At 35.9% G+C, this 13,763-nt stretch overlaps 1 protein-coding gene across 6 annotated transcripts in view; it reads left to right on the top strand.

Moving 5' to 3' along the window:
* RPS6KC1 (ribosomal protein S6 kinase C1) overlaps positions 1–13,763 on the top strand; it is a 200,562-nt gene that overhangs the window by 43,536 nt on the left and 143,263 nt on the right. For all 6 annotated transcript variants that reach the window (XR_003569901.1, XR_003569902.1, XM_027871046.1 and 3 more), the window contains 2 exons: positions 4,721–4,836; positions 13,616–13,709. Coding sequence is in view for 3 of the 6 variants with exons in the window: in XM_027871046.1 (XP_027726847.1) it covers positions 4,721–4,836; positions 13,616–13,709 (210 nt within the window). In the remaining 3 variants the exon portion in view is untranslated. The remainder of the gene's footprint in view (positions 1–4,720; positions 4,837–13,615; positions 13,710–13,763) is intronic.

Raw genomic sequence — 13,763 nt, 5'->3', positions numbered from 1 at the left:
AACACCAGGCCTGGAGTAAGGAAGACTCTTCTTCCTGAGTTTCGATCTGGCCTCAGACAGTTTCTAGCTGTGTGACCCTGGGCAAGTCACTTAACCCTGTTTGCCTCCGTTTCCTCATCTGTAAAATGAGGTGGAGAAGGAAATGATAAAACACTCTAGTATCTTTACCAAAAAAACCCCAAATGGGAACGTGAGGAGTCAGACAGAGACTGAAATGACTGAGCACTATACCAACACTTCATGAGGTACTTCAGGGCAGTATAACAAAGCGTAATTCCTGTTCTATTTGTGTAACTGCTCTAAGAGGAGGATGTAGAATGAATAGATATGATTATTATCATTCATCTGAATTTTTCACTTGCCTGGTAAATTAATAAGTTGAACAAAAAATTTCATGTATAGGCTTACTTTTTGTACATGTTCTGTATAAGTCGGCCATTTAGAGGCAGCTCAGTGGTAAATTAGATGAGGCACTGAACCTGGAGTCTGAATTCAAATATGACCTCAGACAGTGACTTTGTGACTCAGGGCAAGCCATTTAACCTTTGTTTGCCTGTTTCCTCAACTGTGAGAACAATAGTACCTACCTCACAGGGTTACTGTGAAGATCAAATGAGATAATATTTGTAAAGCTCTTAGCACAGTGCTTGGCACATAGTAGGCTCTTCGTAAATTCTTGTTTCATTCCATTTGTCTGCTTAAGAACTAAACTTCTGTTCTAATGCCTTTAAAACTTCTATTTCTTTTAATTAATTCCCCACATAAATCATATGCAAAAAAATTCTTTCTTACATTTGTGTCTGGGAGACCAAAATTGCTCTGATCTGTTGTGTACATGTAGTGTAGTGAACTACATTCCTAAGGGGCCAAAATGAAACAGTTATGATCTCTTGGGTAATTAGGTAACCAAACATTCTTCCTCGTATGGGATATTATGTCCATGATAGAAATGGCTTCCCTCACTCTACTTTGGTGGTATGTTTTAGGTAATAGGTGGTTTATAAAAACTCACTTTATGTAGTTTTCTTTATAGATGCTTAAATGTTTTACACTTGTTTCTTAGAAGAACATTGTGTATGTTGGTAATTTTAAAACTTGAAATTTTTGACTATTATACTTTTCTTTAAAACAGTACTGGCCTATTAATCCCTCTGTATAATTTGTTCTCTTGCTGTTTCCTTTTTATGGATTTAGATCAAGAGATACTGCAACTAACTAATCCATTCCAGTTTCCATTTATGCCTTGTGTCCCTGGCAAGATTATAAGACTCTAAAGGGCAGAAACCGTATGTCTTCTTTGTCCTTCAAAGTGCCAAACAGTGCTGAATCTAGTCAAAGGGCTGTACTTGACCACCTAGAGGGCCACATGTGACCTCGAGGCCACAGGTTCCCCATCCCTGGTAACTAATATATTCCACTGATCCATCACTCTGTTTCCTAGCCAATACCAGATTGTTTTGATGATTACCACTTTGATATAATTTGAAATCTAGTATTGTTAGGTAACCTTCCTTCACATTTTTCATCGATTCCCCTCATATTCTTGACCTTTTGTTCTTCCAGATGAATTTTGTTATTTTTTTCTAGCTCTATAAAATAATTTTTTGTTAGTTTGGTATGTCACTGAATAAGTAAACTAATTTAGGTAGAATTGTCATTTTTATTATATTAGCTCAGCTTACCCATGAGCAATTAATATTTCTCCAATTATTTTGATCTGTTTTTATCTTCTTTTTCCTCCTTTGAGATTTCTTTGTAGTTTACTTTCAGAATTATTATAATACTTCAGGATGTTTTGGATATAGTGTGGCAAATTGCATATATAAATTGTTGCGGCATGTCATGGCCAAGATCCTCCTAACGAAAGGAGGTGCACAGAAAAGAGGAATGTGTGCTAAGGTTGGAAAGGTAGGAAGAACATTAAATGCTCTTCAAAGCTCCACAAGTTGTGAAGAGCTTTGAGTGCCAGAGAGAAATGATAGGAAGCCACTGGAATTTATTGAGGGGGTTCACAAGATATTTTTTTAACTATAGATTAAAATAACATTTATTAAATTTAGATCTTAGGGGAAAAATAACAGTGATGGATTGAGAGAAACAGAGACACTGGATTTTTTTATTTAAAATGCTTTGTAGTTTTTTTTTTTAAAAGGATTTTAGAGGGTAGTTGGAGAAACCATATTTATTGAAAGCTTATTAGCATAACAATTTAAAATTCTCAATTGTTGTTGATCTTAATATTCAGAAACATATTTTCTTTAAAGTTTAGGAACTATTCTAATTTGTTAATGATCTATCTGGATCTTGCTTACCTTTAATACTGGCTGACTTGAAGTCATGATGAATCTTGAAACAATAGGTATCTCAGAGGGTGGGAGTATCTTCTAAATTGTTAGAGGATCTCAGCCATGATTGTTCAATATTATGGATTGTCTTTAACTTTTGCCCATGTGGCCGTATGCTATACAGTGAAAATATGGTATTACTCTAAATAAATGAGCAGTACATCTCTTTTATTATCTTGTGTAATTCCATTTGTAATATTTTATTATTTTATTACTGTGGTGGACTCTGCAGGCCAATACCTACAGTAGTTAGACTTTTATGTAAGCAGTGTGGAGAGAGTTGTTGGTCATTCATTGATCTTATTAGCCACACAAAAACTCTCAGGAATTTAACATAAATAGCACTGTTCTTTTGGAATTTGAAGGACAAAAAGATGTGTTGCTACTATCAGCTTTTGAAGCTTTGATTGATTTAAAATAAAAATAAAGCCACTTTTTCTTGGTGATCATGTTTTTTCACTGATAACTAGTTGTTACTAAAATTTAATACGTAAAGGTATGGTAAACTATGATGACTACACTAAAGTGTTGCTATCCATATTCACTGAAGAAAACATAAGGAATGCCCTAATGATAACTTCCAAGTGAAATGGAGATGACATATTTCCAGATTCACTGTAATAAAAAGTTGAGACATCTTCTGGGTTAGTGTTTGCATTTACCTTGCTTTTACTACCAGCTTTTGAAAACAAAATGTTGCATGACTTTAAAAACAAACACAGAATATTTAATAGAATGTTGTTAACAACACACAATACATTCTCTTGGGACAAGTGTTGTTTTGCCGTTTCAGTCCTTTACCTGTACTTTTCCATCTTTTCACAGGAAAAAACATATTGGTACTGAATATGGGAATTTAAAACAGTGTTAAGAGAAGCAACTATTAATAGTCCTTTGATTTCTCATGTTGTTGCTGCTGTTTAAGTGGAGTTTTGATTATGTTAAAGGATCAGCATTTTAAATGACCACTGTTAACCCTTATCTACCACTGGAATGATATGGCTGTGTCTTGCTAACTTAAAAAATTATGGGGATTGGATTGAAGGGAATGGAAATAAGGTTGTGGGCAGTTAGGGACAAAAACTGGGTTGGAATAATGCTATCTGGGGTTTAAAATCACTTAGTGGTGAGGGTCTTACAGAGTAGGAATATGTTAATCATTGAGGAATGAATTCAGGTAGGTTATCAGTATTCCTCAGAATTTGACCTTGGGGGGAACCTTTTCAGGGCATTAGGCAGCAGTGTATAGCTGGAAGAAAGAGGTGGTACTCATCTGGGAGCAGGCTTAGGCAGGTTACTAGTGGAGGAAACTCAATGGAATGATGCTTCTTGCTCAGCCAGGCTATCAGGCCAAGCCTAGAGAGCTGTGGAAGGAGTGCCATGGAATGACCTTTCTCTTCTCCCCAGGCAGGCAGGGCAAGTCTTGATAGGGGAGTGGTAAAGGGAGTGTGATGGAATGGTGTTTCCTCCCCTGGTTGGCAAGTTTTAGTGTTTAAAAACTAGCATTAGAAACAAGAATCTTCTAGCGATTTATTTTATTTGATCTTTTAAAATTCAGCAGTTAATGTAGTTTCTTTTCATTAATTTTTTTAATAAATGAATTTATCCAAAACTCTCATCATAAATGGTCATAGTAATACTACTATTACCCTATGGGGTAGGTGCTATTATTATCCCCATTTTACAGATGAGGAAACTGAGGAAAACAGGTTAAATGGCTTGCTCATGGTCTTCCCATTAGAATGTAAACTCTTTGTAGCAGGGACTGTTTCCTTCTTTACATTTGTATCTCCGGTGCTTAGCACAGTGTCTGGCCCATAGTACAGCTTAATACTTGTTGATTGGTTGTTTCCCTTTCCATAAGAATTGTTGCATCAGCAGATCTTATTCTGTATATGTTGCTTACTTTGATGATGTTGAGGATAATTATGAGGCTGACAATTATTTTTAGCACCTTTTACCTTTAAGTTTACAAAGAACTTAACATATCATTTATCTCATTTGATCCTCACAGCATCTCTGTGAGGTAAGGAGGATAGATATTGCCATCCTCATTTTACAAATTAAGAAACTGAGACTCATTAGAGTGAAGTGATTTGTCCAAGGCCATACAGCTAGGTGGCATTTTAAAAAGGCTTGTATCTATCTCTTGCTTTCTCAAGGACAATCCCTCATGTCGTCTTTTGTTGGGAATACCATTCATTCTTATTGTGACTGCCAGACTTAAGTTTTGGAGGCAAGTACAGAGGTCTATAAGCCACAGCATTAAATTTGCTGCTATATCTACTACTGAACAGAGATGTTTATCCTGAACCTTTATTGTAAACCAGTACTGCTCATTCTTTCTAAACTCGTAATTCTTATTGCTATTTCAGGGAGATTTGATGAAACAGTGATTGAAGAGAGAAGACAGTGTGCTGAAGATCTTTTACAGTTCTCTGCCAATATCCCAGCTCTTTATTCTAGTAAACATCTTGAAGATTTTTTTAAGGTCTGTTATAACTTATTAAACACTTTATATTATTTTCTCATGTATCCAAAACATTTTAAAACTTGGAAGCTAACACTTTGTAGTTTTTAATTTTTTGGAAATATTTGGAAGGGCAGGAACATGAGTGCCACAGCTATGTGTAGTTTCTAGTCTTCATTGTTCCATTCTTTTCCATTTATCACTTCTCATGACATTGTTTTATGTTCCTGTACTCAAGTGGATCCATGATCTCACTGAATTTGGAAGTTCTTTTGAACAATGAATGGAAAATGATTTCCATTAATTTTTCTTTCTTTCTTTTTTTTTCTTCAGTTCTTCAAATTGTGTGACTCTAGGTAAGTCACTCACATTCTTAGTGCTCTAGGCAACTCTCTCAGACTGTAAGTTGCAGAGGAGGTACGAACTTGACTTATTAGAAGGAACTTTCTTAAGGTCTCTAACAGTGAAATCCTAATTGCTATTCCTTTTGAATTTCAATGCTAATTTTTCAAAGTGGTACAGTTTGGAATGAACAGTATTTGAAGTAGATGTTTAGCAGTTATTGAGAAACATTTCATAAGCTTATAGGACCATAGAAGTTTTTATAGGTAGAAGAGTCCTTAGAGATCGTCTGGTCTGACCGTCTTATAACTGAAACCATCTTAATGCATTTTAGCTATTTCATTGTTTTAATTTTTAATTTATCTAGTCATTGTTATATATATATTTTCCCTGAAATAATATGCATCTCTTGGGGGTAAAAAGCACTGCATGGTCATTGTCAGCCTCATCAAAATTTGGTCTAATAGTGTTGTTATACAAGGAAAGAATGGTCATTCTTATCGTTTCAAAAATGGAAGATAATGTAAAGATGTGTCAGCCAAAAAGGTCATTAGATATAAAAACTTTTAAGTGTCTTGAAGTGAAATTCCTTTAATATGTTTTAAGATATGGTGATAGACAGGATGTCCCAAAAGTTTTAGGGCAATTTTGACCTTTAATAGCTTAAAACTTCACTGAGACTTTTGGGACATCCTGTATAATTGTGAATCTTTAACTCTTTTTACCACTTACTTCTCATGACATTGTTTTATGTTCCTGTACTCAAATGGATTCATGATCTCACTGAATTTGGTAGTTCTTTTGAACAATGAAGACTAGAAACTACACATAGCTGTGGCACTCATGTTCTTGCCCTTCTGTGAGTTCCCCACAAGGAAGCTCCCCAGCGTACTAGAGGTCTTCCTCAATTTCTCCTGACATTTTTGAGTCCTGGTGGATGTCTGGTTGACCACTTGTCTTGTATCCTCACCACCTGACTAGCCTGACTTCTCTTCCTGTCGTATGATTCTTTCATAACATACTTTACTCTGGTTCTTAAGAGTTCCTGATTGATTATATGTTGTAGCCAGCTTATACACACCATGTGCCCCTCTTTTACTCTGGTGATTTTCATTTTTAATTTGTTGGATAGTTTCGTATTCCATGTATCAGTGCCATATGGTGACTGAAGGGAATGAAGGGAAAAGCATTTATTAAGTGCTGACTGTGTGCCAGGCACTATGCTGTGTGCAGAGGATACAGTACAAGCAAGCAAGATAGTCCATGCCCTCAAGAAGCTTACATCCTAATAAGGTAAGACAACATATATAATGAAACGGGGGCCAAGGAGAAGTGGTTTGGACAGGAAGTTCAGAGGGATGGTAATTGAGTCATAGGGCAATTGATTGCAATGCCATTTCCAAGAATGGTTATGTTGATTTGATTACTATTCTCAAAGCTAGAGCTGGTAAGTAGAGTGAAATGGAGAGGGAAGGTTGGTGTTAAAAAAGATGGATTTCTACTTTCATGTGAAGCTTAGGGTCACATCCAGTTTGTTCTCATCTCCCTTTGTAACTTTGTAATTTTCTATCTTTGTTGTCCTACATAGACATACCAGTGGACAGGCTCTATAGGTTGTCCATTCAGATGTCTGTTATAAATGGGGCAGTAGACATTCTTCACTTGCTTGGTCTTTCTTGTGTGGATAGTTGGGCCAAAGCCCTTTTAGTGATCACAAATCTCTTCCAGGAGTCTCTGCAGTATTCTGGGTGGGGCTAGATACAATCAGCACACTGCCATCTTCATTGAAAGACATTTCATTTGGGGATCGTTCGTCATGAATATCCTTCTTCAACTTGAACTTTGCTTTGTATCTCTTCCATCACAGTGGTTGACCCTTTTGACGTGTATGTCTTTCCCAGTTTTATATCTCATCTAAGGTTTATCATCATTATTGTTGAAGAAAGTTATTACTACTAATAATAATTATAGCTAAAATTTATTTAGTGCCAGACCTTTGCTAGGTGCTTTGCAATTATTATTTTACTTGATCCTCACAATAGACTTGGGAGGTAAATGCTAGTATTATCCCCATTTTACAGATGGGGAAACCGAGGCAGACAAAATACATGACTTGTTCAGACCTGGTTTGAACTCAGGTCTTCCTCACTCCAGGCCTGGTGCTCTATCCATTCCAAGCATGTGAAGAATTCCCCAACAGAATGTACAGATAAGACCAATTTGTTCCAATGGCCATGAAGGCAGCTAAAGCAGGTTCTGTGGAACACTTAGAGCTTGATCAGGCATTGAAGACATCAAGGTCATCCACTGCATCTTGGGCCATTGCTAGTTGTCTTGACTTTTGTCTTGCCACTGGACTTCGATGACTTTGGAAGAGAGAATGAGACTGATGACTTTGTGCAGCTTTGCCTCACTTAAATCCAGTTCACTTGAAAGGAAAGATGTCACCCTGTGATGTCATTGGTCCTCTTTGAAAACGAAGGATGAACAACAACAGTTTCTAAGACAAGATGGTCCCCTGAAAAGTGCATTAGACTTGCAGTCAGAAGGCCTTAGTTCAAATTCTGACTGCCATTTGCTACTGGTTACATGTAGCTTTGGACAAATCATTTTACCTCCTTTAGCATCTGTTTTTTCATCTGTAAAAAATGAGGGAGTTGCAATAGATGACTTTTATCTCTCTTAGCTCTAATGTGTAAGTTATAATTGTTTCCTGTTCAAATATTTAAAAATAGTTTGATCTTGGAGGTACATTGATTATTTCATGAAATAGTTCTCTATATATGCTAAGATCTTTGTAATTCTAATTTTACATATGCATCAGTCATATTGTCTTAGTTACTTCTTGATAAATGAGCAAAATATTCCAATTTAGTTCCCAAAAGACCCAGCTAAGGAAGTGGAAAAAATAAAGACATTTAGCCAGTGTTTCAGCCCTCTTCAAAATGTAAAGTAATACGAAAACTTCTAATTGGGAAAAGAGAGTCAATTAGTCAACACATGTTTGTTTTGTACCAGGTACAGTGCTAACCTAAGCAGTGGGAATTCAAAGGAAGGTAAAAATAGTCCTGAGGGGACTTATGTTCTTTTTCTTTTTCTGTATATTTTATTATCATTTTTTCGAATTCTACAAAATGTATCATTGGTATTTTAATTTTCTTTTGTATTAAATAAGTTGATTTTTGTAACATTTCAGACCTTCTTAGAGTACATAGCCAATCAGCAGTATTCTATAGCAATTTCGGATAGATAAATAACGCTTCTGGGGAACACTGCCATCCTTAGAATTTCTTCCTTTTTTTTTTAAGAATAATTTTTCATTTTTGTGATTCTCTAGTTGACAGACACCATTATCATTCATAGCTCTCTGACTTATTCCCACATTCCTGAATTTGAAACAAAAGTAAAAACTTGCATTGAATCAAAGAAACCCATTCAAAGAAAACAAATTTACACATTGACCATATCAGAAAACACATGTCTCATTCTGCATATTGAATCCATATTGCTTAGCTTGCTTCATCATTAGTTCTTTGGAGTCACTATTGGTTATTTTATTGATCAGGATTCTTACTTAAGTCATTCAGCATTGTCTCTCTTTACAATGTTGGAGTTATTATATAAATTGTATTCCTGCTTCTGCTAGAAAAGCCTGGTTATATCTGTTGACCATTTATCTGTTGGTGAATGGCTCTTGTATATTTAAATTAGTTCTCTATATATCTTAGATATCAGACCTTTATCAAAGAAACAAGATGCAAAGGTTTTTTCTAGTACACTGCTTCCCTTCTAATTTTATATTTTCTTTTATTCTTAACTGATAGCACATAGAATGGACATTTGCATGTATATAGTAGAACAGAAAAAAAATTATCCATGAAACTGGTAGTCCCTATTACTGACCATTTGCTTTTCTTTTTAAGTGTATAATAAGATCAACCAGTAATTTATTTTATTTTATTTTATTTTATTTTTTTGCTGAGGCAATTGGGGTTAAGTGACTTGCCCAGAGCCACACAGCTAGTGAGTGCTATGTGTCTGAGGCTGGATTTGAACTCAGGTCCTCCTGACTCCAGAGCCAGTGCTCTATCCCTTGGGCCATCTAACTGCCCCCAACCAGTAATTTTCAAAGATGTCCTCCTTTTTTGGCCTTCTTTTCGTTATTCTTCTCTCCCTCAAAAAATAAAAAAGATGCCTCAGTGATTGCCATTTTAAAAAATATTTCTATCTCTATTCCTTTGCCCTCTGGAGCAAGGAGCCACAAATCACTCCTACCCCCACCTCCCCCCTGCCCCAAAAGAGCAAAACAAACCTTTTGTCACAAATATACATAATTGGAATGGTGCCTCTCAGGAGAGACATACCTCTCAGCAGGAAGGAAAACTAAGGAAAACTACCAATAGTACCTTCTGTTTTTTTCAAATACGTTTAGTTTTTTATAACTTCTGGCCCACTTATGGTACATAGCCAATCAGCAACATTCTCCAGCAATTTAGGATAGATTAACAGCACCTTTTGTGGTGGTGGGGGGTGGGGAGTGGCAAGAGGAAGGGGAAATAATTCAAGGGAGAAAAAGGAACTTTTGGAGGAATATTTGCCATGTAGCTGACAGGATTCGTTCTCATGATGAGAAGACATTATCTGTTTAAGGTAGGAGACAAGGGGAGGTGACCAAATACTTTTACAATTGTGAAAGAAGTCCTTTTAAACAAAACAAAACAAAACAAGACAAGATTTCAGGAGTCTTTATTCCAGGACAAGAAGTAGTTGTTCCAACAATGGATGAGACTATCTACTTTACATAGTTTGTTATATGTTATTTCTTTTTACTTTCCACTATTAGGTCAGTAGGTGGTTCAGGTATTTCTGCATCAGGATGTTGCAAAAATAATTGTGGTTCCTATTTTTCCCCCATGGTTAAATAAAACAAATTCTCATATTGGCTGAGTCTGAAAATGTTTATCTCATTCTATATCTTGAATTCATCACTTCTCTATCAAGAAGTTTTCCCTTTCAATTTTACTTGCATCAGTTTTTTTCAGATGCTTAATTTTATATAATCAAAATTGTCCACTTGGTGTTCTGTGATCCTCTCCATCCCGTGTGTCATCAAGAACTCACTCTTCCCTTATCCATACTTGTAAAAAGTATCTACTTTTCTGATCTTCCAACTTGATGATGTGACCTTTTATACAGAGCTTACCTATTTGTTTGGAATTGATTGTCGAGTCTTAACCTAATTTCTGCCAGCCTGCATTCTAGTTTTCCCATCCCATTTTTGTTGAACGTGATTCCTAATTTGTTAAACAAAGATACTTTTGATAAAAACATGTAACAAATGTGCTTTGATAGAAGCAGTTCCTAAGGCTGTTAAAAGAATTTCAGGATGAAAAAAAATCTCTGGCAGTGACTTTAAAAATCAGTTTACAGGGAAGTTCTCTGGTGTCTCAAGCTTCCCCCTACAATTCTAAAAATTTTCCAGAGGACCTACAGCTGAGTCCCATGTCATTTCATTTGAGGGAAAAGTTAACTCCCAGTTGGCTCAGATCTATACCTTTGCTTCCTTGCTCACAACAATGCCAGTTGGTATTGTGGGAGTGTGGAGGATTAATTTGTTTGCCGAGTTCCACCAGTGTCCTGGCCCACAACACTAAATAAGTCCTTATTCCATTAGTTGGGAGGTCTGGAGTTTATTGAATCCTTTGTTACTCTGTTTATTTCTCTGTTTTCTATGTATAATCTTTTGCACTGCTCAACTTTTCTAGCTTTTTAGCCACTACCAAATAGTTTTGATGATTACTTCTTTGTAGTATCATTTGATATCTGGTACAACTAGGTCCCCTTGTTTCCCCATTTCCCTTCCTGAGATTCTTGACCTTTTCTTCTTCTAGATTAATTTTGTTATGATTTGTCTAGATCCATAAAGTAATCTTCCAAATGAAAAATTTTTTTTTTTGTTTGTTTTTTGTTTGTTTGTTTTTAGGCAGTTGGGGTTAAGTGACTTGCCCAGGGTCACTCAGCTAGTAAGTGTCAAGTGTTTGTTTTGAAGGCGGATTTGAACTCCTGACTTCAGGGCCTGTGCTCTATCCACTGCACCACCTAGCTGCCCCTGAAAACATTGTTTTTGGTACTTTGGTTGGCATGATACTCAATAAGTTAATTTAAGTAGTATTGTAATTTTTATTTTGTTTCAGTCGTTCAATCAATCGAGAATAAAAAAAATCTTCTGTTTGGTGTTTGAAGCCTTTTATAATCTAGTTTCCCTTTACCTTTCTTGTTTTCTTACACCTTGTGATCTGGTGACACTGGTCTTTTCACTGTTCTGTGAATGAGAAATTCCATATCTTGGCTCTGGGCATTTTCTTTGGCTGCAAGGTTCTTGGAACTCTCCTTCATCGTCTTCATTTTCCTTCTTCCCTGGCTTACTTCAGGTCCTAATTAGAATCTTATCTTTTACCTGTGCCTTCTCTCAGTTAATTATTTCCTATTTATCCTGTATATAGCTTATTTTTACATATTTCTTTGCTTGTTGTCTCTCCCATTAGACTTTGAGTTTCTTGAGGGTAGGGATTGTCTTTTGCCTCTTTTGTAACAGTGCCTGTCACATAATAAGTGCTTAATAAATGTTTATTGGCCGACTGAAGGGAAAGAACTCTTCTAAGTTGATGACATTTAAAATTTTTGAATAACATAGATTTATTATTTAAAATGTTTTTTTGATATCTTTTGTTTATGTCACCATGGTTTCCAAATATATTCCTTCCTTTTCTCTTACCCAGTGAGCCATCTCCTGTAACAGATTTAAAAGAGGAAAAAACTTCTTTTAGCAGAACTAACATTAAAAACTGAGTTTGACTTTATGTTCATTGTCTTACACCCACATTTCTCTAACTGTATAAACAAAGGAGGTGGAGGTGCATTTTCTCATCTATTCTTCAGGCCAGGTTTGGCCATCATAATTACACAGCATTCATTTTTTTTTTCAATTTACAAAGTCTGAGCACAGTTTTATGCTTTTAATAGTTTAAATAGTTCTAATAGCTTAAAACAATAACTAAGACTTTTTGGGATATTCTGTATAATTCTATCTTTTTCAGTATTCATGTTCATCATTTCATAAGGTGCTACAATATTCTATTTATATATAGCAGTTTCTTTAGCCATGCCTCATTTGATGGGCATCTACTTAGTTTCTAGTTCCTACTACAAAAAATGTTGCTATAAATATTTTGTTATATATGGGGCCTTTCTATCTTTGATTTACTTAAGGTATATGCCTAACAGTGGGATCCTTGGGTCAAAAGATGTGGACATTTTTATTATACATACATACATACATACATACATACATACACACATATATATATACACACATACTCATATATACTTTAGAATTATCCCAAATTACTTTGTAGAATTGTTTGAACAATTCACACCACTACCAACAATATATTAGTTTATTCTTAACTGATTACAATTAGAACTCACAGATGATTTGTTATGATAAAAATTTTTTCAACAAGCTTGGTTTCCTGGATAAATATATCTCATCATAGGTTTTCCTTTCCCATTTCTACCCACATGCATGTTTGTGGTTGTTGTTCAGTCATTTCAGTTGTGTCTGACTCTTCAGGACCCCATTTGGATTTTCTTGGGAAAGACACTGGAGTGGTTTGCCATTTCCTTCTCCAGCTCGTTTTACAAGATGAGGACCTAAGGCCAACAGGGTTAAGTGACTTGCCCAGGGTCACATAGCTAGTAAGTGTTTGAGGCCAGATTTTTGAACTCAGGAAGCTTCGTTCCTGACTTCAGGCCTGGCATTCTATCTACTGGGCCACCTAGCTGGCTCTCACATGCTTGTTAATCCTGAAGTAATAATTCCCATGAAGTAAGCTACATATTGTTATGAAATATGTTGTATTTTGAATTTTAAAAATAAATTTACTAAATTTATTATTCAGTAGCCGTTTAATATTTTTGCTCTTGTATCATAGCTGTGGCAGCCATGATTTATTTGTTACTAATTTTCTATTTTATGTTTAACTGACCTGTGTCAACCCCGAAAACAGAGTTTGTTCTAAGAAGAACAAATGAAAGAGGTTGTGTGTCTATGTTTAATTTCTCCCAAGCTGGCTTGACATGCGTTGCATGGGAGTTACAGTCCAGAACTGGCTCGATTTGGGGGTTGGGGTGCCCAGTTTATATACCCTTTTAAAAGGGGCTGATATCACTCTGCCATTATTCTAACTCCTGATAGAGGAAATACTTTGTTCTATCCAGGCAGAAGAAATCTGTCTCCACCCAAGCCTGAGCAGCTTCCAATGCAATCTTATTATCAGTAATTTCCTACTGAAGAACTTTGGAGAAGGGGGCCGGGGGAAGGAGTGTGTGGAGCTCTGAGTCTCCAAGATAATCATTTTCACATCTGGAATATAAAATGACCATGTGTTTTTTTCAGGGTGGAGAAGTTCATGATGGTTCTGAATTGATTGGCCCTGCTGAACCTTACACAGATTCCCTCATTGACAGTTTTTCTGACTATAGTACTGAAGGTTAGTAGACGACTTTTCAGAGATATTGTGGTTTTAATTTGAGAAATTTGTAAA

Source organism: Vombatus ursinus, unplaced genomic scaffold (genome assembly GCF_900497805.2).
Source record: "Vombatus ursinus unplaced genomic scaffold, bare-nosed wombat genome assembly UNPS02014798.1, whole genome shotgun sequence".
Taxonomy (NCBI): domain Eukaryota; kingdom Metazoa; phylum Chordata; class Mammalia; order Diprotodontia; family Vombatidae; genus Vombatus; species Vombatus ursinus.
This window is presented reverse-complemented; position numbering and strand designations above follow the sequence as displayed.